The sequence below is a fragment of the Tachypleus tridentatus genome, unplaced genomic scaffold (genome assembly GCF_004210375.1).
Source record: "Tachypleus tridentatus isolate NWPU-2018 unplaced genomic scaffold, ASM421037v1 Hic_cluster_2, whole genome shotgun sequence".
In the NCBI taxonomy this organism is placed as follows: Eukaryota; Metazoa; Arthropoda; class Merostomata; order Xiphosura; family Limulidae; genus Tachypleus; species Tachypleus tridentatus.
In genome coordinates, this window is record NW_027467782.1 from 32127855 (window position 1) to 32154425 (window position 26571).

The 26571-nt window shown below is 34.2% G+C and overlaps 1 protein-coding gene, 1 non-coding gene and 1 pseudogene across 3 annotated transcripts in view; 2 read left to right on the plus strand and 1 right to left on the minus strand.

The window, feature by feature from the left end:
• Window positions 1-26571, plus strand: part of LOC143242265 (proliferation-associated protein 2G4-like) — a 120994-nt pseudogene that overhangs the window by 72587 nt on the left and 21836 nt on the right. The gene's annotated exons all lie outside the window — the stretch shown is intronic.
• LOC143242603 (uncharacterized) lies at window positions 10-11519 on the plus strand. Its single transcript, XM_076486071.1, has 3 exons — window positions 10-218; window positions 8783-9915; window positions 10851-11519. The coding sequence occupies exons 2-3, from the start codon at window positions 8795-8797 to the stop codon at window positions 10906-10908; spliced, it is 1179 nt and encodes a 392-aa protein (XP_076342186.1). The 5' UTR covers window positions 10-218; window positions 8783-8794; the 3' UTR covers window positions 10909-11519.
• On the minus strand, window positions 23411-23572 carry LOC143243471 (U1 spliceosomal RNA). Its single transcript, XR_013024597.1, has one exon. It is a non-coding gene; the product is annotated as a U1 spliceosomal RNA (small nuclear RNA).

Genomic DNA, 26571 nt, shown 5'->3' on the forward strand with positions numbered 1-26571 from the left:
ACATGTGTTATCGAGCGACCTCTACAATTCCAAAAACGTGCCAAGCGAATCTGCAAGAAAATTCTCGTCATATTAAGAATATTAAAAAGCGTACGTATGCTTATATTCTTGTCATTGTTAGTAGAATGGAATATTTTGTAATTCTAGCAGTATTATGAGATTAAAAGGTGACAAATAGGACTTGGATGATATCACAATAGTTGTCTCCAGATCCTAAGGTAAGTAATTAATGTGATTTTAATCTGTAATGTTTAATATTGCATTAGTACTAAAACTGGCGCTCATGCCCACGAAGGCCCGGCATGGCATAGCGCGTAAGGCGTGTGACTCGTAATCCGAGGGTCGCGGGTTCGCGCCCGCGTCGCGCTAAACATGTTCGCCCTCCCAGCCGTGGGGGTGTATAATGTTACGGTCAATCCCACTATTCGTTGGTAAAGAGTAGCCCAAGAGTTGGCGGTGGGTGGGGATGATTAGCTGCCTTCCCTCTAGTCTTACACTGCTAAATTAGGGACGGCTAGCACAGATAGCCCTCGAGTAGCTTTGTGCGAAATTCCCAAACAAACAAACAAATGCCCACGAAATGTGTAAAGCTAAAATTCTACGTCGGATGTTGATCAAAGCTGGTAGTAGCGGTAGTTGTGAGTTTATTATTGCAATTACAAACTATAAATTAAAGTACTTCAAAGTGTATATGAGATTGGGATAAATGGCTCATTTATTATTTGAGTTCATATTGTTTTGTGATACAATAACTTGTAAGTTACTCAAAATTTCGAATACAAAGACTTACATTTTCAAAGCAGTATAGTTTTGTAATAAACTTTTCAAATTCCGAGTGAAAATTCGTTGGATATCAGTTTGTTTGTTTGTTCAGAATTAAGCACAAAGCTGCACAATGTGCTATCTGTGCTCTGCCTACCATGAGCTTCGAAACCCGGGTGTTAGTGGTGTGAGCCTGCAAACAAACCGCTGTACCATTTGAAGCTTGGACATCAGTATGAGCACCTTTCTAAAATCTAAATTGTATTTCATTAGGTGTCAATTAAGTCCTAAAACGTAACCTTAAGAATATTAGCAATAGAAATAATACATTTAGCAGATTAAGAATAAAATATTAGTTCTTAAAGCTATAGTCTTTGATTGACAATGTAGTACCAAAGAAACTGCTGTTGTGGCATATAACACAACTCATTAAGGATGTTCATTCGAAGCATTCAATTTCACACACACACACACATATATACATACATTCTTTTGGGATCACTGGCCATTAATAGGAAGCCAAAGGGTCTGATATTAATGAAGATGAAAAAAGTTCTTAAACTGTTCAGTTACTTATTTTGCTTATGCTTGTGACGTTTTTGGATAAAATACATATAATTTTCACAATAAAAGATTATTACTTAAATCTCAAATATTTGCGTATTTTATACAAATTTATTGTAAAAACATTTTCAGCATTTCAGTGTTGATTTGATAAAAATATACATGTACTGATTATACTTTATATATGTATATATTTGTTTGTTTGTTTTGAATTTCGTGCAAAACTGCTCGAGGGCTATCTGCGCTAGACATTCCTAATTTAGTAGTTTAAGACTAGAGGGAAGGCAGCTAGTCATCACCACCCAGCGCCAACTTTGGGCTAATATTAGGTTTATTCGCTGGCTTTCCTTCCTTATAGAACATTAATATATTTGCAAGCTTCCAGAAACTTGGATGTATCCTGAGGATAGTGATAAGTTAAAAAAGTGAATTTAAGTGGTCAAACAATTTTGGAGTGCCCTTTTTAGGAGGATAGCTTGTATTTCGTCTTCATCTGGTGCTTTGTTTTTTGTGTTTTTTATTGCTTCTAGTAATTCATGAAGGGATATTTCATTTGTTATTAATGTGCTTTCATAATCTGTATCGGAACTTGTATTTGTATCAGTTATGTTTACTGGAAAAATTGGCTCAAATTGATGTTTATTGTTTACTATGTGATTAGTGACTATTGTAGAAAAATGTATTCATATCTGGATCAGTGTGAGTTTCAAATATATTTTAAAGTTGATCTTTGAAAGCTTCGGCTATTTATTTATTTGTGTGTGCTATAGTGTTATTATGTTCGAGTGGAGGATATTTCTTTGTGTTTGTGTTTTCATTTGTGAGTCTTTTAAGATGTGACCAGAATTTTTTCGAGTCAGTCTTATCATTTAGTTTATTGCAGTAATTGTCCCATTTATTTTGTTTTTGTTGTTTTATTTGTGTTCTGATGTGATTTCTAATGTTGTTTATTTGCGTTTTGGTTTCTCTGTTTCTTGTAATCATGTACTGGCTTCTTAATTGTCTTCGTTTTTTGATTATATTGATCATTTCTGTGGTGGGTTTACATGTGTTGTTTGTTGTTTTGGTATTGTTAACTTGGCTGCTTTCTGAAGGCATTCCGTAATTGTTTGACAGTAGTTATCCATTTCGACATGTTTTAACTTCTTTTATAACTTTATTAGGTAACAGGTTATTTAATTCCTGTTTATAATATTGCCAATCTGCTTTTCTGTAATTAAATTTTTCTTTCCTATATGTTATATTTTTGTGGGGGCGAGATCAAAGACACAATATATTGGGAGGTGATCACTGTCAACATCCTTTCCCACTTGAAATTTTATTAATTTCTGGCTTAGGTTATATGTGCACATACACAGGTCTAGTATGTCACTGGAGTTAGTGGCATACGCTGTATGTGTGGGGGTGGTATCATTTACTAAAGCTATATTATTATCGTCTATGAATTTTATTAGATTTCTACCATTGTTGTTTGAGCTTCGGCATCCAAAGGTAACATTTTTACTATTTAAGTCCTCCATAACTATGGAGTTTTGGTTGTGGGAAAGGATGTTGCTAAGTAATGTTATATCTATTTGTTTGTTAGGTGAGCAGTAAATTCCTGCTACTGTTACTTCAGTTTTATTCCTTTGCAGGATATCTACAGTATCATGTTCATTGTTACTGCTAAATTTAATTTCTATTACTGATAGCTCCATTTTGTAGAGCAAGCATTATGCCTCTGTTTTCATTATTTTTATTTGTTCTGTCTTTTCTTATGGTTGAATAATTTGGTATTTTAAATCTATTGTTATTGTATATCAGAGTTTCGCTTACTATTATAATGTGGGGTTAGTTTCTTGTATTAGGTCTTCGATCTCATGTTTCTTGGAAGCTATTGCACCTTGGATGTTGATATATACTACTGTGAACATTGTGCTGTGAGCATGTATCCAGTAAGTGTTGATATTATGTCGGGTGTGATGTGTTTTTTTTGGAGATATTGATCAGTAATTCAAAACAGTTAGTTGTCTGGTTTGATTTAGTGTATTCTGTTACGAATTCTGTAATTATGTTTTGATTATTGTTGTGAATAGGCTTGTTTTATCTGGTGTGTTAGTATTTGTTTCTTCGAAGGTGGTGCTGTTTTCTTGTGGTTTTTGTGTTTGTGTTAAGGTGTTCTTGTCCTGGGTTTTAATGTTCTGTTCTTGCTGTTTGTGGGGTTGTTTTACTTTCAGCATTTACGTGGTTTTGTTGTTTTATTGAATTCTGTTGATATGTCTGTTTTAGGTAAGCTGTTTGTATTAGGTTGGTTTTGTTCTGTTGGTGTTCTGATCTGATAAATACGTTGTTTTATTTGTTTGTATTTATCACATCCTTTGTAATTTGCTGTATGGGTTTGACCACAGTTACAACATTTAGGTGTTTCCTTATCTTTTTGCATTGGTTGATATGGTGTTCCCCGCCACATCCGCAGCATCTCGGTGTTGCTAAGCAGGCTGCTGAGACATGCCCATATCTTTGGCAATTGTAGCATTGTGTTACAACAACTACCGGAGTTTTCAGTTGCTCTACTTGGTATTTTTTATACCAAAGCGTTATTCCATTATTTATTAATTTTTATATGTTGTAACTGTCGTCAATATCAATGCGTATGAGATTCGTGGGTGCCTGTGTTTTCTTTGAAATTATACGTTCTATTTTATTGTGTGGAATGCCTTGTTCATCTAAAGCTTGTGTGACTGATTCTGCATATGTGGTTTTAGTTGTTTTATTAAATTCTGTTGATATGTCTCTTTTTGGTTGTCTGTTTGTATTTGGTTGATTCTGTTCTGATGATGGTGTTCTTATCTGATATATACGTTGTTTTATTTGTTTGTATTTATCACATCCTTTATAGTTGGCTGTGTGGGTTTGACCACAGTTACAACATTTGGGTGTTTCTTTATCTTTTTTTGCACTGGGAGATATGGTGTTCCCTGCCACAGCCGCAGCACCTCGGTGTTGCTAAGCAGGCTACAGAAACATGTCCATATCTTTGGCAATTGTAGCATTGTGTTACTACAATTGCCAGAGTTCTTAGTTGTTCTACTTGGTATTTTTTATACCAAAGCGTTATTCCATTATTTAGTAGTTTTAGAATGTTGTAACTGTCGTCTATGTCTATATGTATAAGATTAGTGGGTGCCTGTGTTTTCTTTGAGATTATTCGCTGTATATTATTATGTGGAATGCCTTGTTCTTTCTTTAGTGATTTCTTCAGGTGGCCGCTGCTGTACTAGTAGTCTTTGTAGTCAATCGCACTGGTAATGTGTTACATATTTTTTTCAGCTGTATTAGTTGGGGAAGTCTATGTATTCAATCTTTCCTTTTCAGCGTCGAGAGAACACGTCTGTAACTTTCTCACTGTCGCCAAAGAATCCCGTAAACGTTTGTTTGTTTGTTTTTGAATTTCGCGTTAAGCAACTCGAGGGCTATATGCGCTAGCCGTCCCTAATTTAGCAGAGTAAGACTAGAGGGAAGGCAGCTAGTCATCACCACCCACCGCCAAATCTTGGGCTACTCTTTTATCAACGAATAGTGCGATTGAACGCCCCCACTGCTGAAAGGGCGAGCATGTTTGGCGCGACGGGGATGCGAACCCGTGATCCTCGGATTACGAGTCGATTGCTTTAACCACCTGGCTATATCATATGTGTGTGTTTTTCTTTTACCAAAGCCACATCGAGCTATCTGCCGAATCCACCGAGGGGAATCAAATCCCTGATTTTAGCGTTGTAAATCGGTCATGCACTGATGTCATAGAAACTTATTAGGTGACTTAAACAGTGTAGCTTACTGCTACTTAGAGTAGTCTGCTGTTAAATGAGAGTAAAGATATATTTGACTAAAATATACCAAACATTGCGACATTATGAAAACAGAAAGTTACTGTATTTTTTAACTATAACTTACGAGTTTGGTTTATATTTAATAAAGATTTAAGTATTATCGTACTAGCAAATCGACAGCCAGACACGAACGAACGTGATTGTGAATTATTTTAATAGGACAATCTACGAGAAGAGAAAACAACGCGATTCCCTATATAACAATGTATGTATGGAATAGCCACGCGTTTTAGTAATTATGCGTTCCAACAATAGTCTGTACGTCATGTTGCCTAGCAATTATGATTAACTTAATATTGTTGTTAAGAAAGACGCTGAGAGTATCGAATTAAAACTTGAGCTATGAAGTTTAACAAATCTTTGCTGTTTCCAACTGCAGATATTACGTTAATTAAAGAGGTTTGTTTTTCATTCTTTGTTTTCATTTTTTTAAGTTTAAAATTGATGGACAAGTCAGAGTGAAGGTAACCTTTATAAACGTATCACATTCCATGAAAGAGCAAGTGTATAGATTATACTTTCATGTTAAAATGTGTTCAGTATACACCGTCATTGTTATCAACCTAATAATCTGCGCGAAGCCTAATACTTTCCCTTGTAAACATGGAGAGCTTTGGCCCCAAAGTGTGAAGACAAAATCTTTCTGTTAAGTGTTTTTTTTCTACTCTGATTACTGTCTACAGCTACTAAATGTTTTTCTCACGTAGCATTTCAGTATAAGTTTACAATGTTAGTAAATACTTCCTCTACAGTCATGCAGATAGTCTAGTTGTTTTGAGCCAAAGAACGCCAAATCAATCTCCATCAGTCTATCAGAGAAACGGCTGTATTATTATAAACCATATTTACAATATATTTATCGAAACTGAATGAAAAAGTACTTGTGCCCGATTCTCGTATTATCTCTGTCACTTCAGTGTGGTGCATGTTAAACCTTTGAGTAATATATCATTAATTGTTCCCGTACTTCTACATAAGTTTTAACACTTCCAACGCCTTGACAGTGTTTTCTTAAATAATTCATACATTTCATTTTATTTCTCTTATATATATCATTTTAGTATTAACAGAAAGTTTCTGTCTTTTCATTCTTCACACAGTATAACACTAATTCTTGTATTATGTCTACCACTTCAGTGTAGTGCGGGAGTTCGATTTCTTTGTGGCTTTGCTGAAAGAAAAACACTCACACACACACAACGCCATTATCCGCGATTCCTCAAGGTAGACATCGCAAACAGTCCATTGTGGTTTTACTATAAAACCACAAACAAACAAAATGATTAATTGACAAAATTTCAAACATTATAAATTGAATATGTCAATGATTTGGTTTACATAAGAAACGAACAATTAACGTATACAGCTCAGCCGCATATGAATATTACGGCCATACTGATCTTTATAGATTTATATCTTTATTTATTTTACTCAATATACCGACGTCGAAACAGTCAAATGTTGTTTTCGTTTGTTTGAAGCTAAGAACATTGTTAAACCATGGTTTATCTGTGCTCTGCCCATCACGTGCATCGAAATCCGGTTTCTAGCTTTATCATAAGTCCAACATACCTCTGTGCCACTTAGGGGACATCAAATTTAATACTAATTATATATACCCATTCTTTCCAACTGAAATTAGGGTTCTAATATCGGCAGTGGGCAGAGCACAGAGGGATCATGATGAAACTTTGTTCTTAACAATAGACAAAGTTTTCCTTCTCTAATGTCCCCCTCCGGTATAGGGGTAAGTCTAAGATTTACAACGCTAAAATCAGGATTTTGATTCCCATTGGTGGACTCAGCAGATAGCCCGATGTGACTTTGCTTTAAGAAAACACACAAATATGGAATAGCCGAGTGGTTAAGGCACTCGACTCGTAATCCGAGGGTCGCGGGTTCGAATCTCTGTCACACCAAACATGCTCGCACTTTCAGCAGTGGGGGCGTTATAATGTGACGGTTAGTCATACTATTCGTTGGTAAAAGGGTAGCCCAAGAGTTATCTCTTGTTTTACAGTCCTAAATTACGGACGGTTAGCGAAGATAGCTCTCGTGTAGCTTTGCGCGAAATTAAATAATAAAGAAACCCTTAATACTGTAAAAGTTCAGTATTATTGTACTTGCAAATCGACAGACAGACATGCACGTGCATGATTTCGAATGTTTTGAATAAGACAATCTACGGAAAGAGAAAATAAAATTATTCCCAATATAACAATATATATATTGGAGAGCTAGCGCGTTTTAGTAACAATGCGTTCCAACAATAGTCTATACGTCATGTTGCCAAGAAATAATGATTAACCTTATATTGTTGTTAAGAAATAGGCTGAAAGTATCGAATTAAAACTTGAGCTATGAAGTTGATCAAATATTTGCTGTTTGCTACTACAGAGAGTCCATCAATTAAAGAGGTTTGTTTTTATTATTTGTTTTGTTTTTAAGTTTAAAATTGTAGGACAAGTCAGAGTGAAGGTTACCTTTATAAACGTATCACATCCCATGAATGAGCAACAAAAGTGTATAGTTTTTCCTTTTATGTTAAAATCTGTTTACTAAATGCCAACGGGGCCCGGCATGGCCTAGCGCGTTAAGGCGTGCGCCTCGTAATTTGAGGGTCGCTGGTTCGAGCCCGAGTCGCGCCAAACATACTCGCCCTCCTAGCTGTGGGGGCGTTATAATGTGACGGTCAATCCCACTTTTCGTTGGTAAAAGAGTAGCCCAAGAGTTGGCGGTGGGTGGTGATGACTAGCTGCCTTACCTCTAGTCTTACACTACTAAATTAGGGACAGCTAGCACAGATAGCCCTCGAGTAGCTTTGTGCGAAATTCAAAAACAAACTAAATGCCGACATAGTTATCAACCTAATATTCCGCGCGAAACCTAATACTTTAGTTAGCAAACATACGAGGACAGCTTTGAGTAATATATTATTAATTGTTCCCTTATTTATACACAAGTTTTAACACTTCCAACACCTTGTCAGTGTTTTCTTAAATAATCGATACGTTTCATTTTCTCTCCGTTATATATATCATTTTAATGTTTTACATTAGGTTTAATCTTAGTTTAAACAAGTCTTTTGACAAACATTTAGTTTTCTCTTACACGTATGGGGTGGCACGAAGTAACGTGTTTTGGCTTCTTTATCTCATGGTCCCAATGGATATGAATCCTTGGGGTGGCTATCCTTAAATATATAGCACTATTCGCTGATACTTTTATAACACACCACAACATAAAACGCAGATCGTGTTTGTCAGCATCATATCTCGAACTCGAGATCCTCGATTCCCTAATCTGCTATGGTAACGACAATGCCACACTCAGGCCACTTTACGTTAGTGTAATGTATTTAGTGATCTATTAAACACTGTGCTAGCGACCACCAGCTTCTACAACGTGCTACATTATACACTCAAGTCTTAAAGGTTCGTGTTATATTATAAGAAACAAAAACTCGAATATTATTGTCGTATTACACTCCACTCATCATTGTCCTTTATTAAATCTTTTATTACTATTATGAAAAGAAAGGTGATTATCATCACTAATATTTATCTATTTGTTCACTTTATTTTCAGAATTACAAACCCATGTTTTGGCAACGTATTCTTAGATTTGCTTGCCTGGTTTTGGTTGCCACAGTGGTGGAAGGACAGAAGATATATGACAATCTTTATCCTGACAAGTCTTCTTCCACTGATAAAAACGAACTACCGAAAATACCAAATCAAGGGTACAATAAGCAGAATGACATCCCTGCAGTAACGCATAAAAATAAACTAATGTATCAATATTTAGGCAATTGGATAATGAATACTTCAAAAAAATATCTTGATTTCGTTGGATCTGATCGTAATAATCCTGAACAGTATAACCACGATTACAGACTAGATCAGCGGCCATCCTACGGAAGTAGTTCTGAATTAAAGAAAATTGATATACCCATGAAAGATCAAAGTATATACAAATTTCTAAACAAAACTCATAATAAACATTACAAAAAGTTTAATTACGGAGACGCCGACAAAGAAGAGCACACTAAAAACAATTTCAGTTATAATGGGACAATCCAGAAACTTTTTTGGGATAAAATCGAACTACTGAAAAGAGCAAATCAAGGGTACAATAAACAGAATGGCATCCCTCCAGTAACGCATAAAAATAAACAAATGTATCAATATTTAGCCAATTGGATAATGAATGCTTCAAAAAAATATCGTGATTTAGTTGGATCTAATCGTAATAATCCTGAAAAGTATAACCACGATTACAGACTAGACCAGCGGCCTTCGTACGGAAGTAGTTCTGAATTAAAGAAAATTGATATACCCGTGAACAAAGACGCCAACAAAGAAGAGCACACTAAAAACAATTCACAATTTTCCTTTCGCTCAAGAAAGAAATTTATGCATGATATTGTACTGAAAGAAACTCTTAATTATATTATGAAAGGTTTAATTAATGAAATGGCTAAAGAGCGAAGCGTTACTGGTATCAATCATACAAGAAGCACAGAAGAGCACACTAAAAACAATTCACAATTTTCCTTTCGCTCAAGAAAGAAATTTATGCATGATATTGTACTGAAAGAAACTCTTAATTATATTATGAAAGGTTTAATTAATGAAATGGCTAAAGAGCGAAGCGTTACTGGTATCAAACACACAAAAAGCACATCAACCGAGATTCCTACTACTGTTATACCATTGAAGTAAGTATGATTTTCTGCCCAATGTACGTGTATGTTAAATATTTAGCTGCATGACAAGTTTAAAACTTTAAACAGGTACTTTATAGACGTATCATATATACTATGTTTAGATAATTAGTTGTGAGCACAAAGAAAATTCTTTGGTTTAGGTTTACGATTGCAGACTAGGTAGACTAATTGTGTTTTTTTTTAAACCTAACGTTTAAAAGAATAGAAAAATCAATAACCCAGACGCTTTTGGAAAGTGGACTTTCTTTCATCGGGAGTATTTATTTTATTACTGTTTATTTTACTGCCCGTAGATTTTCATCTGTTATAAAACACCTCATTTTGCTTACAACGGCTTGTATGCGATTTGTTGAAGGTTTCTACAGTAGGCTAACATTTCAACATCTAAATCATAGCTTCAACATTATGATCATTAAATATACGAGGGGTCCGTATGGCCCCAGGTGTAAGGTGGATATTTTAACGTGCACTAACAAATGTTAAAACTAATAAATTTAATTTATCTGATTTAGCATTGATATTTGACATTTTTCATCTTTAACAAACAAATGATTTAATTAGGGATACCTGTTCCACAAAGCTTCATTAAATGCCTATGGTAAACTCAGTCCTTTTTCTTTTCTTAAAATAGTTTGCCTTTTTAACACAGTCTTAGTCCTATTCTTTGTTTTCATGTGTAAGAAGTTTCCCACTAATCTAAAGTACTGTAGAATCACATACAATATTCCTCTTTTTTATTTTTCCTTGTAGGTAATGTAGTATTAACAATTTGTTTACTGTCAAGGTTTTTTATTTATCATGTCTTCATGGACTGTTCCTGTGTTAGATATTTAAAATATCAATTCTTTGTAATAATTTTCATCGATGTAGGTATTTTGTAAAAAAAAAAAATACATTTTTGGCATTTTTGTTTATTTATTACTTAGGTGGAAAAGGGCGAATTTCAATGAAGACTTACTAAACCAGCCGAGGAAGCAAGGATAGCCAACCTATCATGAATGGTCATCACATGCAGAAAAAAAAAGTGTACATTACTTGATCTTATCCTTGCTGTACCCTGTGACATGATGTTGCCTTTGTTCTTTGTATTTTGACACTGATTTTCTCAAATTAATGTTTATATTTGTTGATCTTGGTTAATATTGACACAATATGAGAATATTTTTTCTTCATCTTATTAGTGTTTATTATTATTATTATTATAATACTTCTTTCTGCAATTTTTTTATTTGAAGTAGAAAATTTCAAAAGATGTCTTGGTTTGAGAAACATTTAATGAAAGTAAGTTATTTCAGTCTTTTGGTTATGGGAAAGAAATAACAGGTTCTATTTGTGTTTAGTAGTATTTTTTGGAAGCCTAAGTTATGAAGGTAATTGTTTAGATGTCTAAATCTGCAGATGTCCATTCTGTTTTGTAAATAATATGAACATTCAGTGGAGGATATTTTTTGTGTGCATATAATTTAAAACATTTTCTGTCGGTGTGTTATGGTTGTGGTTATCTTTCAAAATTTATTTTATCAGTAAAAATGACTAAGTGTGTAGTTTGAATGATACTTTTGTCTTTACAAAATTAAACGCCCTTTTGGAAAAAATGAATGGCATTATAAGTTATTTCAAGGATACCATGCACTGAAATTATGTCAGACCAACCATTTTTCTTGTCATAATTACTTTGATATCAGCTGTGGTAACTTTACAAAGAAACACATTCTGATTTGTTTACATTGTTCAGGTAACCAAGAGTAATGTGCAGTGGTGTAATTAAAGAAGAATGCTAACATTCAAGGATATTTTATTTTAAATTGTACTTTTAAATTAAATCCTTCTTTTACATCATTGACAGGTCAAGACTACATTAATTTTTTGGGGTAAAATCTCTGGATAAGCAAAAAAAAAAAAAAAACATAAATGAAGTCGTTTAATTTTGAAGCATCATTTAACAAGGGAATGAAATTTGAAAGCCTTCTGTACACATTTTGAATTTTAAAAGTACAAGTATTATTGCAAAAGAATAAATATATGAAAACTGACTCATTTTTACCAAACCAAACAACGAACTGGCATATGGCTCTACAAGGTGTCTTAATAACAACAAGATCAAAGCATAGTTCCATAATCATCATTATTGTTATTTGTATATTCTGTGGCACCTTAAATTGTTATTTTTTCATGCTACACTTTACTTGTCGATGTGTAAAACGTCAGAGATAATATTCTTCTAAAAAATGTATATACATTTTACCTGTAACGTTCTGATGTACATTAATATTCTAACACGTATAAAATGAGAAAAAGACGTAAACAGATGGCCAGTAGAAGACTTAGAAATAGGAGGTACTAACGTCGACACGATGGACGAAAATTGCGATAGTTTCAAAAGTAAAGAATATAAAGAAACTTAAAAATAATGAATGTTAAAAAAAGAAATAATTTGAATATATGAGGCCCTGAATCTTTAAACTCAATACTTCAAAAACCTTTATTTACATATACACCTTCAACGTATGTAAATTATTCTTTATTCAGACCGAGCCTCTCAGTGGCTCAGCAGTAAACTGAGGGATTTTAACACTATAAGTTTGTTGCTCTTTCCGTTGTGGATGGCATGCTCAGTGCAGATTTCTGGATATGTGAGTTTCCACCAAAAATTCGTGTTATAGGAAATTTTAAAGGCCGTCAATGTTTGAGAAACAGCGTGAGGTTTAATTTCTGTGTCACATTCTTGTTAAAAATGTTCAAGTATCTGCGGTCATGTGGCTGCAAGTATACAATGTCCTTATATGTAAAAATATAGGGCACAGTGACCTTAGTTAAAGTCGTCGCGAGAACGAGACAGCGATTTGATAATTAATCAAGACAAATTATCTACATTCATTCTACCCCTATGTATGGCCATTACTTAAGTAATTAATTAAACACAAAAGTAACTTTATCAAACCTCACTCATTTTAACTGTAATACAGAATTGTGCATTTGTGTCTTTTAAGAGGAAAATAACTTGGATAACTCCATCAATATGGGTATTAATAGGAGCTAAATAGGTATCAATTATAGCTAACAATGAACTCCATACTATATACATATTGCTGTGTATATAAACAAACCTATTCCATATAATTTGAAGTTGCCTCTTTTCATTACATTCTGATTTCAAAACATATGTACGGTATTTAAGACGTAAAATAGGATAAAATACAAACATAGAAAAATGTTACTGCTTATGTAGGTGAGGGTAATGGTAATGTAGTTTTGGTATGTTTGAGTTTTTCGAAAGCATTTAACAATGTGATACATAGAAGGCTTGTGAAAAAAGTCTCGAAAGATGTGGGAAATAAGTTAGCAAATTGGGTAGAAGAGTGGCTGGATAAAAAAGGCATAGGGTTGTTACAAATGGAGTTCAGTCAAACTAGACTAATGTCACAAGTGGGGTACTTCAGGGCTCACTCTTAGGACCTTTGATCTTTTTGATCTACATCAATGATATAGGTGAAGGAATAGTCAATAAATATTTAAATTTGCAGATGATATTAATGTCTTGGTTGTTGCTGATTGCAAAAAGGATGCTGCTGCTTTACAAAAGGATTTATATCATTTATTGAGTTGGGCTAATAAATGGTAGGTGTTTTTATATATTAAATACATGATTATAATTCGCAATTTGAATTATAAGTAATCCATGTATCTTTGTTTTCCAATGTAGATTTTAAATCATTATTCTGAGCGTGTTTATAAATTGAGTGTCCGAATAATTTGCCTCTAAAACGTTTATTACATGTCCCTTTTAAAAAGTAACAACATCTCGTAAGCACCATGCGACGCACCTTAAACCAAAATGTACTTATGATACATCCCTTTCTACTGCTACCCATAATGTAGCAAGAAGAGAATCGTTTTCCATTCTTTACTATTGTATTTAAAGCCTTGTCTACAGACAATGTGACAAAAGGAGATTTTCGACTTAAACCATCTGTAGCATTGAAAAGAATTTTGACTAATGATGCAGAAAAAATTTCCAGTTTTCAGAGTAGTGACGCCACTTTTCTCCCCTGTATTCTTAAATACATGATCACCATCAGTATAGGGGTGTCGGGTAAATGCTGCTATATTATCTGTAGATGTTTTTTTATCGACTGGATGTGACGTAATCTGTTTCGTTTCTCCTGGAGAAATGGAAGTTTCACAAGGAATATTCATATGAAGTCTTATTACAATTTTCCAAACACACCACGGGTACTGAAACTGCTTTGAAACTTTAAGCTCTTTACTGCTGAGCTACGTGGGGGAAGGTGGGGTGAAAAAACTTTAAAATATATCAAATTTTGGGAGGCAACAATGCCATACTTCTGAAGTTTGAAAGGTATATAGTTTTTGCAATCTAAAAATTAAATATAAAGATGAAAGATATTAAATAATTAAATTGTGGTAAAAAGGTTATATGTGTGTAAACACAATGAAAATACACGTGAGCGCATGCGTCTCAATATCTACCAGCTCTGGAATATTTATATTCACACACATGCGTTATAGAAAAGCAAATCTTTCAATCCTTTCAGCCCGGCATGGCCAGGTGGTTAAGACACTCGACTCGTAATCTGAGAGTCGTGATTCGAATCTCCATCTCACCGAACATGCTTGCCCTTTCAGCCTTGGGGGCGTTTTAATGTGACTATTCTAAAATAGTTAACAATGTGGTCTTTGTGGTCTATCTTGATCAGAAATTCAAATCATATGAATGTATTCACGCAAAATTATTGTGATACCATTCAACCTATTTCTCTAATTGAGTGTCCACAATATATTTATCTAACAAACTGATGCAATAAATAATGCGTTTTAATGCAGAGGTAAACCAGTGCTTGTATCTTAGTAATGCTGTTGTGTAAAAATATACAATTAATTTCTTCTGGTGTCTTCAATCATGCATGATAAAATATATCTCATAGTTTTTCTTGTTGATATCAAGTGAATGTTTTATTCTTAACTTTCTTCAATGTTTTGAGGTATCTCATTTTAAATATTTTTTTAATTTTGATGCACTTTGTTTTAACTGCCATAAAATGGTTGATTTATTTCTCTTTTTATCTATCTGTATCTCTTACCATTTCTTTGTATCTATCAGTAACCAACACATATTGTTTGTAACTTTTCAAAACCTAAGCTTCGTGAAAAAAATCAGTAAAATGAGAAGAAAACAATATCATAAATGGATAAGTACATCATGTAGATATTAACAAAATACTACTTTAGCGTTGTAGATAGTTAAAAAATACTACATTTTAGCGTTGCTATTCATGCATGTACACTATACTTTATCAAATTTTAGCAGGGTTTTGCTTTAAAAATACATTTTTAAAGTGTTTTATAATATTCTGTTTTTGTTGTTGTTCTTTTTTGAATAACATAGTATTTATGTTTGGGAGTTTGAAAACTACATGCAAAAATATAAGAGGTAAACATTTTTGAAACTGTTTTGCTGTTATATTGTAGACACATTTGTGGAATACTGAAGGTTAAGTACTATACATTAAAATTATTTTGAATATGCATATCAATAAATCACGAGACAAAAACAGCAAGACAAAATTAAGTCGATTTGTTTTTTATCCATTCTAGTTACCAGCGAAAGTCAACATTCCCATTATTTTATAAAGGTCGAATAATCAACAGGCACACTTTTGAGCTGAAGTGTAATAACCATTCAATGTGCATCATCCAATCAAAAATAGGTATCGATTTATTCCCTCAAGAAATTGTGCACAAGTGTACTTAGATTATCAAAATTAAAGAATAACCTCACACTTGATATTTATGTGACAAAATTGTAATTTCCATTAGAAATAATTTACCTATGTGTTTGTTGTTCGTAATAAAAAAACAAAAATTGCTATTACTTTGAAAAATGGTCTTAAATTTTACAACTTAAAACATTTTGTAAGGTTGAAATTTCACAGTAATAAAAGAAATTATAAAATATCTGATTTTAGTTTATGCGTGTTTTTATTTAAAATAACAATGGTCATTTTAATTTATTGCCACTAGATGACAAACTTTAGCGCATGGTCGAAATGTTATTTTAATCTATGAGTTGTTTATGAATCTTCAGCTATCAAAAACAAGGATAACTTTCATTTAAAAATATTTAATTTGCACCACCAATCAGTTTTTCTTTCTACGCACCGCTATTTCTATAGTCAGTTAACTATTTTATATAAAATAAACATTTCTATGACTGAAGCAGTTTAAGGCTAAAGAAATGCTTTTCGTAACTTGAAGTTTATAAAACAACACATCTAGAATTCTCACGCTTGAATTTTCTTCCGCTCATTTAGAGATTAGATAGAATATTTATCGCGAATGATATTTTAAGTAACATAAATAATAGCTAATTACGTTGAATATGATTTGCTTATGCACAAAAAAAATACTGTTTTAATATTCTATTAGTTTTAAAATAATATGTGAATATTTGTATGGGAATAATGATTAAAATATCAATAATTTTTTAGAAGGTCTAATGTGAGAAATGAAGTTGCACTTAAAAAATAAAAGAAAATTATAAATGACATTTATCGGTGCCTTCATTTAAAGCAGTTGCATTTATTTTATTTTTTTATCACGAGGCAAAATAATAAATTATAAAATGAAAAAAAATAAAACCTGGAGCCCTAACATCAACATCGTGTCGATCATGATGGCAGGCTAAGAATGATAAACGGATAATGTAAACTTTGAAACTGTGCAACAACATTGTATTCAGAAATCTTAGCTGTGAAGATGATAAAACAATACAGTTACGTGGTATTTTATATTAAGTACCTAATTCGTAGAGCATAGTTATCCAAGAAGAAACAAAATATATCTCTTACGTCGAATAAGATATTAAACTGTTCTAGAAGCATTTTAGTCTAGTGTTGTTAATGATTTTGCAAAATCACACTCGAATTTAACATTTTATAAATGACTTGGACAACAGTGGATTTTACTAGTGATGTTGCGAGATATTGTACGGTGAAGCCGTAATACGACTACGTTGACACATCGTCCGAAACGACTCATGAATCTTCACGGACTTGGCTAGCTTTCAATAAACATTATTAGTCTTATCTACATAAAAGATCACAATTTCTAATAAAGTATTTGTACTAAAAATTAATGTTTTAATATATGGAGTCCAAGTAGTCACTACTCCTAGTGTAAAGTGATTTCAATCTGATATTTAAAATACTTTTCTCCATTTGAAAATTAACAAATTTATTTTTACGTAATCCGAAATAAATTTCCAACTTTTTTTCGAGAAAGCTTCAAATATTATCTGCTACATTAACTTTCCTAATTTTATGTGAAATCGTAACCACCATACAAAATAAATCAAAATTATCCGTCTCCTTTCTTTCTATGGTAACTTTAAAATGTAGCAAGAAAACCATAGTTGCTTAAACGAAATAATATAAAGTTCTTAACGTTATACACCTGTTTTAATTACATTTAATTGTCACGTGTAAGATACCAACTTCTACAGCTTCATTTCCTTTGTCCAGTGTCAGATAATGACTTGTACAGCTTTCTTTTATTTATCACATGTGAGATACTGACCTATACAGATACTAGATTGTACAGCTTTCTTTCCTTTGTCACGTGTCACATACCAACTTATAAAGCTTAATTTCCTTTGTAACGTATCAGATACTGAAATATACAGCTGTTTTGATTTGTCACGTGTCAGCTACTGGCGTATATAGTTTCCTTTAATTTATCACATGCAAAAGTTTTGAAAGCCAGCACAGTCCTCGGGGTAAACATTCTTCTCTTGCTCCCTTTCTCTCTCTTTAACATTTTAAGAGCTTATTAAAGAGAAGATCCTAAATTAGAACAGTAACAAGTTCATAAACAAGTCAAAATGATAGACGCAGCCGTTTTAGTTCAGAGTATAAGCTTGAAACATCAATAAAGTAACAACAGATATTTATTAAATGTATAAAGTAAAAGTATTTGTTAGTTATTACTCAAGTTATAATATCAGTTATTTTTAATCAAGAGTGTATATGGAAAGAAAAGCCAAAAACTATGCTTTTTATGATTAAATGAAGATATAGCTAAAAGATGCTTTGTGGGTTTTACTGTATAACCAAATTTCTTTCCTCCAGGTCCACGGGCAGCTGCCTCCATTGCTTCCATGTCAGCGCGTCTACTGACATGCTATTATAATCGCGGAATAAAACTTTGCATCAGAAAGTCCTCGACAACTTTAAATAACCAATCTGTTAACTAAAGTCATTTCAAAACAATGTGTTTTGAGTTCTACTGTTTTATAGTTCTGATAGAAGAAATTATTAGCACCACAATGGCTCAGGGTATGTCAGCGGACTTACAATGCTAAACAACGGGTTTCAATACCGTGAGGGACAGAGTACATATTGTCTATTGCGTAACTTTGTGCTTAATTAAAAAACAAGGAAATATTAAATTTTTCTTTCTGAGGCATCGCTAGGTACATAGAATCCTCGAATAATTATTTTAATAAACAGGAAGTAATGAAGTATAATAAAATATGTTTATGAAGTAGTGACCACTACAAGAACATAGCGAGAAAGTTGTCACTCTATGATCAAATGATATCTTGTTTAAAAGAACTGACATTATCATAAACAACAGACGAATGATTCAAAACAGAGATTCAGAGAAACCCGCTGATAATCTTCTGTTATGTGTTTAGACTGGAAGAAATAGATGCTGTCAAGATTAAAAGGTGGTATGAAACTTGGATGATGAACCTTGGATAATGGACCGACAGTACAGTATGGGCTGGTGCTTCCGGTGAATGATTAACTAACAAACTTAAAAGTTCGTAAACAGGAAAGAAACTTTGACCATTTGAAGATGTATTCTAACGAGCTTAGAAATTCATAAACAGGAAGCGAGCTGGCACTTTGAATTATGAATAGGGCGACAAATCACTTCTCCACTCGTGTAAAAGGTTCTATAACAGACGCCAGAATAGAGAAAAATATTGCAAGCACCCGATCGTTCAAGGCGAAGGAGAAAAGATGTCTCTTACCGTTAGTAGAGTGCAGATAACTCTCGTGTAGTTTTGTGCCAAATTGAAAAGCAAAACCGTTAGTAGAAACGCCAATTCTGGCGTAAGCTCTTTGTAAGTATTAAAATGCTATTATTTCTTAAATATCAGTCATCATGTTCAAAAGATAAATTGTGTAGATATTAAATGATTGTTGCCTTAAATAAACGTGTTATTGGAACTCTTAGTCTCGAGTCTCTTTGTTTCAACTGTAAAGCCTCGAGTTAGTACCTGCGTGCTCCATTAGCCCACTGCATCCTTACTTTAAATAAATATTTCATGTTACAGCAGGCAATATTAGTCGAAACTCCAACGGCTAGGCCGAAACATCACACTCTGCATGTCTTGAAGTCAGCTCACGACCACGTTACATTTCTTTCTGAAGCCGAACTGAATTTGTGGTATCTTTATGTGGATGTATATTTGATCACTTTTGCTTTTTTTACCGTCCCAAAATCCTGGCTTCAGTAAAAATTCCACTTAACACTAAACGTCGGGACTTTGAATCAAGGGTACAAATGTTCGGAAAGTCTTTTGTTTGTTTGTTTTGGAATTTCGCACAAAGCTACTCGAGGGCTATCTGTGCTAGGCGTCCCTAATTTAGCAGTGTAAGACTAGAGGGAAGTCAGCTAGTCATCACCACCCACCGCCAACTCTTGGGCTACTCTTTTACCAACGAATAGTGGGATTGACTGTAACATTATAACGCCCCTACGGCTGAAAGGGCGAGCATGTTTGGCGCGACGGGGATGCGAACCCGCGACCCTCAGATTACGAGTCACACGCCTTAACACGCTTGGCCATGCTGGGCCCTATAGTGCATAAGTCACTGTGCAGTTTTGTAATCATATTTTATTTAGTCTATTTCAAGCCAGCAACTGATAGCGGTGTTTAGAAACAAAATAAGAAGGATCCAGGCCTGTATTGATGTCAACGGGGTCACTTTCAACATTGTTTATGATTGTCACTCATATTTACTTCCTGTATTCTTTTTTGAAACATGTCTGTTAATAAATATTGTGCACAGTGACTTTCCGAACACCCTGTATAACTTTTTTTTTAAAATTAAGTGACTGATATCAATCATAAAAGAATAACTTTAAAAAATTGTTGCCTGCAAAATTTATGTACATGTCGGTTCATGTATGTTTTTTTATCTCTGTGATTCACTAGAATAAGGCGTTGAAATTTATATAATTACTAAACAACCACTGTAAATTATTATTACTGTGTGAAAAAATAAACATTAGTGTACAAATACATCATTCATTCCTAAACTTTTGTTTCGGCCATTGGTCTACCAGACCTGACACAGCCGTTAATTTTTTACAAGGTAACAATGCCGTAAGCGTCCACTAACAATTATATGCAGTGACGAATTTTATTAACACTATTACACTTTGATTTGTGTTGGAATTACGAGAATGTATCAAACTTTATATCTGAAGCTGGGATTTTCAAAATACGAAACAAACTTAATGAGACCTATCGTTATTGCTGTGTATATGTATAACTGAACGTCGGCTATATTTCATTACAAATATGACGTTTTGACTTCTAAAATATTGCGGGTTGTGCTCACAACTACAAGTTACTGCAATCCATTTCTATTATTTAACCTGTATGTTTTCAAAGACCACGGAGTTGGTCAGGAATCAGGTGAGTGGATGTATAGATTGTTACTACTACCGTGAGTTTTCAAAATCAATCTCACCCTCACCATTGAACCTATAAACATGCGTGTAAATTATCCGTTCAATTTCCGAATGCCACGTCATTTTACACATAATTAGTGTCTTCCTGTGAATAGGAAATTTGGCAAATTGCAACCTTGTAAAATGAACGACAAAGTATTCTGGTTACATGAACGTTGTATGCAAATTACTCTATAATTACACCTGCAATTAAATGGCAGTCAGAAGACATTATATAAAACTTCTAAATTATAAAGCATGTTAAAGTAATTTGAAATCCCACTATGCGACGAATACAAGTTTTCAAAATGTTAAACGTGATACATAATAATTTAATTTCATTCATAAATACAATCTTTACAGAAAGAAGCATTGGTGTACTTGCTACATACAAAACTTAAGAATACATCTTTAAAACTAGAATACTACAGAAGTGAATGCTCATGACCTAAGCCCTTAAATCTAAGTATATTATTATAAACATGCCCAAGACCTATCAAATTCTGTGTACGCTATTGTATTACAGAATGCAAGATATAGAGCAAACGCAGTAAATAACTAAGTATGTTGTAATTCAAATTATAACAACCATAAACCAAATTGCCAAAGATGTAGGCGATAAAAAATTAGCGAAACAAACGAGTACGCCAAAATAACCAAACAATTAAAAAATAATATACTTATAATTGCTGAAAAAACAAAACAAATTGAACTATTGCAAAAGTAATACTATTTACAAAAAGGGTAACATAATATAAAATTGTTTGTTTTGTAATTAAGTACATAGCTATACAAAAGCCTATCTGTACTCTGCCCACCACTGGTATCAAAATCTGATTTTTAGGGTTCCAAGACTGAAGGTCTAACACAATTAATAACTAAATACGTATATAGTAAAGAGGAATACTATTATTCTTTGTTATCAAACACAATATTTCTTATTCAAAGTACAGTTAAATTAATTTCCTCCATCGCAAATAGAATACAACTACCTCCAAGAAAAATCAACCACAATAGTTTTAAATAAAGCTGTGAATGTAAACAACAACAAAATGCATCATATCTCTCAAAACGATTAGCATAAATATATAATGTAGGAGCTAAAAGTTACGACAATAATAAAAACTCGTATTTCGGAAACCAAAATAAAACATAAACAAAAAAAGATAACAATAATGAATTAACAAATTAAATAATAAACTTAAAAGTTTATAAATATTATGTATTTTTGATAAAATTGCTTGCAAAATTATTGAAAAAGAATACCAATTTTTAAGATTCATGTCACCTTATGAGATTAGCTGTATCAGAATGGTTCAAATCAAACCAATTGCAGTGAGGTTACCTTTTTTTGTCACTAAAAACACAATGCATAAATTAATGCTTCTGACATCCTAGTAACAGGTAAGAAACATTCTGAAGACTGTAGACATTTTTGTTTCACAATTTATTTCTCATCAGAAAATTATTGTTTTGCATGTTGCATGTATGCAATTTCGTAGGAGAGGTAGCCAGAAAAAAACACGCCAAAAATCATTTGTGATGACGAAAAACACACTTGAAGTAAAAATGTATCTCAAAAAAGCTGGTATGGGTATAAAAACTTTTATTAAAATAAAGTAGAGAACAACGTTTCGATGTTCTTAGGTCGTTTTCAGGTTAACAAAGAAAGAGTTTGTAAATGACCATTGCTGGGCACATGTATTAAAGGAGAGTGTAAACGTGTACGGGATCGTACATAGCGTTGCAGTTTGATGTTAGGCTATTCATTAGTGTAGTTATGTATAAAGGTGTTCCTTCACATTGGTTTTAGTTGTTGCATAAGTAGAACTTCTTTTATTTTGCGTTAGTTTCCCAAATTAGTATCTGGGCGTTTTCTATGGGCATGTTGTGCTTATTTGATTTGCAGTGTTCAAAACATGTGAAGGTGTTTGTGTTCTTTGAATCTGGTTTCCAAACCATTGACAAAATTATATGCACACACCTAGATCAACAACAAACAAACAATAATCAATTCGAGGATACAACAAACTACAAAACCTTACACTGCTGCACACCACAGTGAAAAAGATAACCAACATTTGTAAAACATCTTAATAAAACAACTTTCCAGTAAACACCAAATTTATTGAAAACCAAGTGGAAAACTAAAGCCCATACTATGTAAGAACTACACTGACAAACACAACACGCGCAGGTAGCCCTCGTGAAGCTTTGCGAGGAATTCAGAAACAAACACAACATAAGCATACTAAGTTGGGAAAGAAATGCGAAATCTAAGAAGTCCCACTGATACAACAACTACAGCCAATATAAAGGAACATCTTTGTACCTGTACCAATTAATAACCTAACTGCAATGCCACCTACAATCCCTTACATGTTTACACTCTCGTTCCTGAGACATGTGCCTAGTTACAAACTTTCTCTTTGTTAACCTGAAGATGACCTAAGGTCGAAACATTGTTCGCTACTGTATTTTAATAAAGGTTTTAACACTCATACCAGTAGTAAGCTTCACTGTATAAAAGAACATTTTAAGCAAGGTAGAATTTTATTTTACCTTAGTTGCGTATTATTTATAATCTCTCTTCAGACAATAAGGAGGTATTGAGAGTTAGGAACGATTCAACATTGTGAAGTTACACACTTTTCATTATTTACATACAACTTCATTTCTCTAATAACAAATTGAATTTTTCTTTTCGATTTTACTACAGGGGATAGCGCGAACGCAGTCCTCCACTACCAAAATTACACGCCCATCATTCCCAGTTTGGGATAGTGGCATAGTTCCACCCACCCAGAGTGCAATGGGCGAGCCTCGCTCTGGAGAAGCCACCTTGTTGATAATGGCATTCTCAGCGCCAGGTAAGTATGCTCTATAACAACAACAAAACTGACAGGTATTTTGTTTTGAAGTACTCTATCCCCTCCGGGGTGCTCAGAAAGATGGCCTTTCTCTCGCCCCACTCGTGATTTTAGGTATTGAAGCAGCTACCCAAAGAGAAGCGAAAAAAAAGTGACGGACGAGATCATCCTTAAATAAGGTGCGAACTCTGAGCAAGCAAGGAAGACGAAAGACCGACAAACTGACACCAGACACCCATAGATGATATGCGAATACCACAAAATCAAGGGCCGATTTAGGGTCCATCAGGGCGGCCGGGATCTGTAAATCCAATGCCAAAAGTTAGATGTGTGGAAACGGGAGAACCCTGGAAAACCCACTTTCACTAGCTGGTACCAATGATCCAGCTAGTACCAGTTTAGCTCATTTCACGAGGATGGAGGGTCGCACAGGGAGAAAAGTGGGACTATGTCACGATAATGTTTTACCCTTATCATTAACGTGTGAAAGTCATTGAGAGGTGGTGAGTCTACTGCACTGTACGACGAAACCCAGGTTGGGGCTCTAGAACTTGTTCAAGTAGATTCTCTGGGTATTCCTCAGTCGTTTGGGAAAAGTTATGTCTTCTGTGTATTCTAATTTTAATAGCTTGACAGATGGTAGGATGCTTATCTGTTATAGTTGACTTATCCGAATAGGTAGCTTGTGTAGTTTGCATCTGGGAAGACATTTTAGAGCGAAGTGTAATAGATGACGTCTCAGTGAATTTGTTGAGAAACTGAGGCTTGTTCTGTACATGACCAGTGGCCGTATCGTCGCTTTTCTGAGAATGGTTGTCGTTCTTCATGATAAAAGTTTGTGAAGAATTCGATGGCGGTTTGACAGGAGACGATTTGACTACAGACTTGGGGGGTGGGGTGGAAGAACGGATTAGATGATACGTTAGGTGGCGAAACAGATTCTGGTTGCTTGGGTATCCACGGATTGAGTGAGCGACGGCACTAAAATGATAGATGTGACAGTAACAACCATTACGTAAAATCGTATCGGCAATATGTTTAGTGGTTGTTACCATTTTCATGAAGTTGGTAGCTTGTCTGGAGGCTTTCGAGTAGATTCGGTGCACGGCGTATATCTCGAAATTTGTTTGACTTTCAACAGCGCATTTGATTTCACTCGGTTGAATGGAATGGTATATTCTTCTCAGGAAAACAGAGAAAAGGTTTATGGGCCCTTAGTTGGTGAACATTTAATATTAATTTGAGTATTCCACGGCTCACAAAAGTATGATAAGTCCGTAGGCGTTGACGGCTGGAGGAGAATACCTCCCCGGCGAAGGATCTGGGTTCTAGATGGGTCTAAGGAAGCGCCAGGTTTAGCCTGCGCGATAAACGTGACTATTTGAAAAGGCGAGAGTTGGGGTGGCAGACCGTCGACGATTACGGGCGGGACAGGTGGCGAGATTGGCACAGTGGGACCAGTTAACGAGAACGTCATGCTGGTAAGGGGAGGGAAAATACACGTCTTACTTGCTCAGTGTCAAAGCTAGGAATGAACGAAAATGTTCTGTACTCTTCATGTAAGGCTTATATAAACACAAACGCAAACTAACGTGGCAGGTTTAGTTTAGAGAGAGAGAAATCTGAAGAATTCTCTCTCCAACTGGGGTGATCAGGAACGTTGTGGTTCCTCTTCCTCCCTTCTCGTGAAAAATTATTGAAATTTACCTGGGGTTTTTGCCTTTCTTTTATTTTGACTCTTTTTAGGTGAAGGAGTGAGGCTGGTCATAATACTGATGAGCGAGACAAAGGCAGCACCGGAGAGACCAGCCAGGCCAGAATCCAAAAAGCAGATTTCAAAGTAAATATGAACGCGAGACGACCCATTTCAGGGCAGGACAATAATGTTGCCTTGGCTGGGATCTAAAGATCCAATGCCTGAGAATTGATGGGGAAACGGGAGTGCCCCGAGAAAACCCACTTTCACAGGACAGGTAAATCTTTCGGTGCCTGTAAGGTTTATCCTTTATGTACTTTGTTGTGTGATTTGTAATTGCTGAAATATGTTGTATGGTGAAAAAAATGTGAAATGCCGTTTTTGATTTATGACTATATGTTGTTAGCATGTTTTTTTTCATGTTAATCTTTTGTCGAAAGTGATGTATTTGCTCAAGTTAATAGGCGTACTTACGAATGAGAATTTTGCTTTTTCTAGAGTAATTTTTGTCTTTTTAGATTTTTGTTAAACGTGATTGCTTGCGATTTATTTGGATTAAAAAACGCTCTCCACTTGTTACTCAGATTGTTTCATATTTCTTGAAAGCACTGGGTTTTTTGAGGTAATCCAGATAGAAAGATCTTTCGTGTCTTGCTTAAGGCTTATGTAACAACACTTTGTAGTTTTAAATAAGGTGTAAAAATAAAATGTTTAATTAGTCTGAAAAACTTTTTGTAAATACTCGAAACAACTTTCAAACTTTATAATGGAACGTTTTATTATCTAGCACTTTATTTATATAAAATAAAACGTTTTGTATAATTTCACATTTATGAAACGTAAAAGACATATTTGAGATTTTTAACCTCTCGATTGGAAGCGTTTGTCTTGACGGCTGCGCCACCTAGCGCTGTATTTTGTTTCTTTTTCAACAACATTGTAGGTACAAATAAGTTGTATGGTTGTTTCTTTTATTTAAAATTCTTGTTTTTTTTGAATTTCGCGCACAGCTACTCGAGGGCTATCTGCGCTAGCCGTCACTAATCTAGCAGTGTAAGACTAAAGGGAAGGCAGATAGCCATCACCACCCACTGCCAACTCTTAGGCTACTCTTTTACCAACGAATAGTAGGATTGACCGAACATTATAACACACCCACGGCTAAAACACACAATATTTGCAAAAAAAAAAAAATCACGTTGGTGATGATAAGCGACCTGAGATACATTTCGACTAAACAGAGTTCATAGATTATGTTTGTTTGTGAGCTAAGAAAAAATACTTTGCTGGATTGTAATGTGTTTTGCTCAC

Coding starts and splice junctions, on each gene's coding strand:
- LOC143242603 (XM_076486071.1), top strand. CDS start 8,795: ATGTTTTGGCAACGTATTCTTAGATTTGCTTGCCTGGTTTTGGTTGCC. Junction 9,916..10,850: donor ACTACTGTTATACCATTGAA/GTAAGTATGATT, acceptor TTTATTACTTAG/GTGGAAAAGGGCGAATTTCA.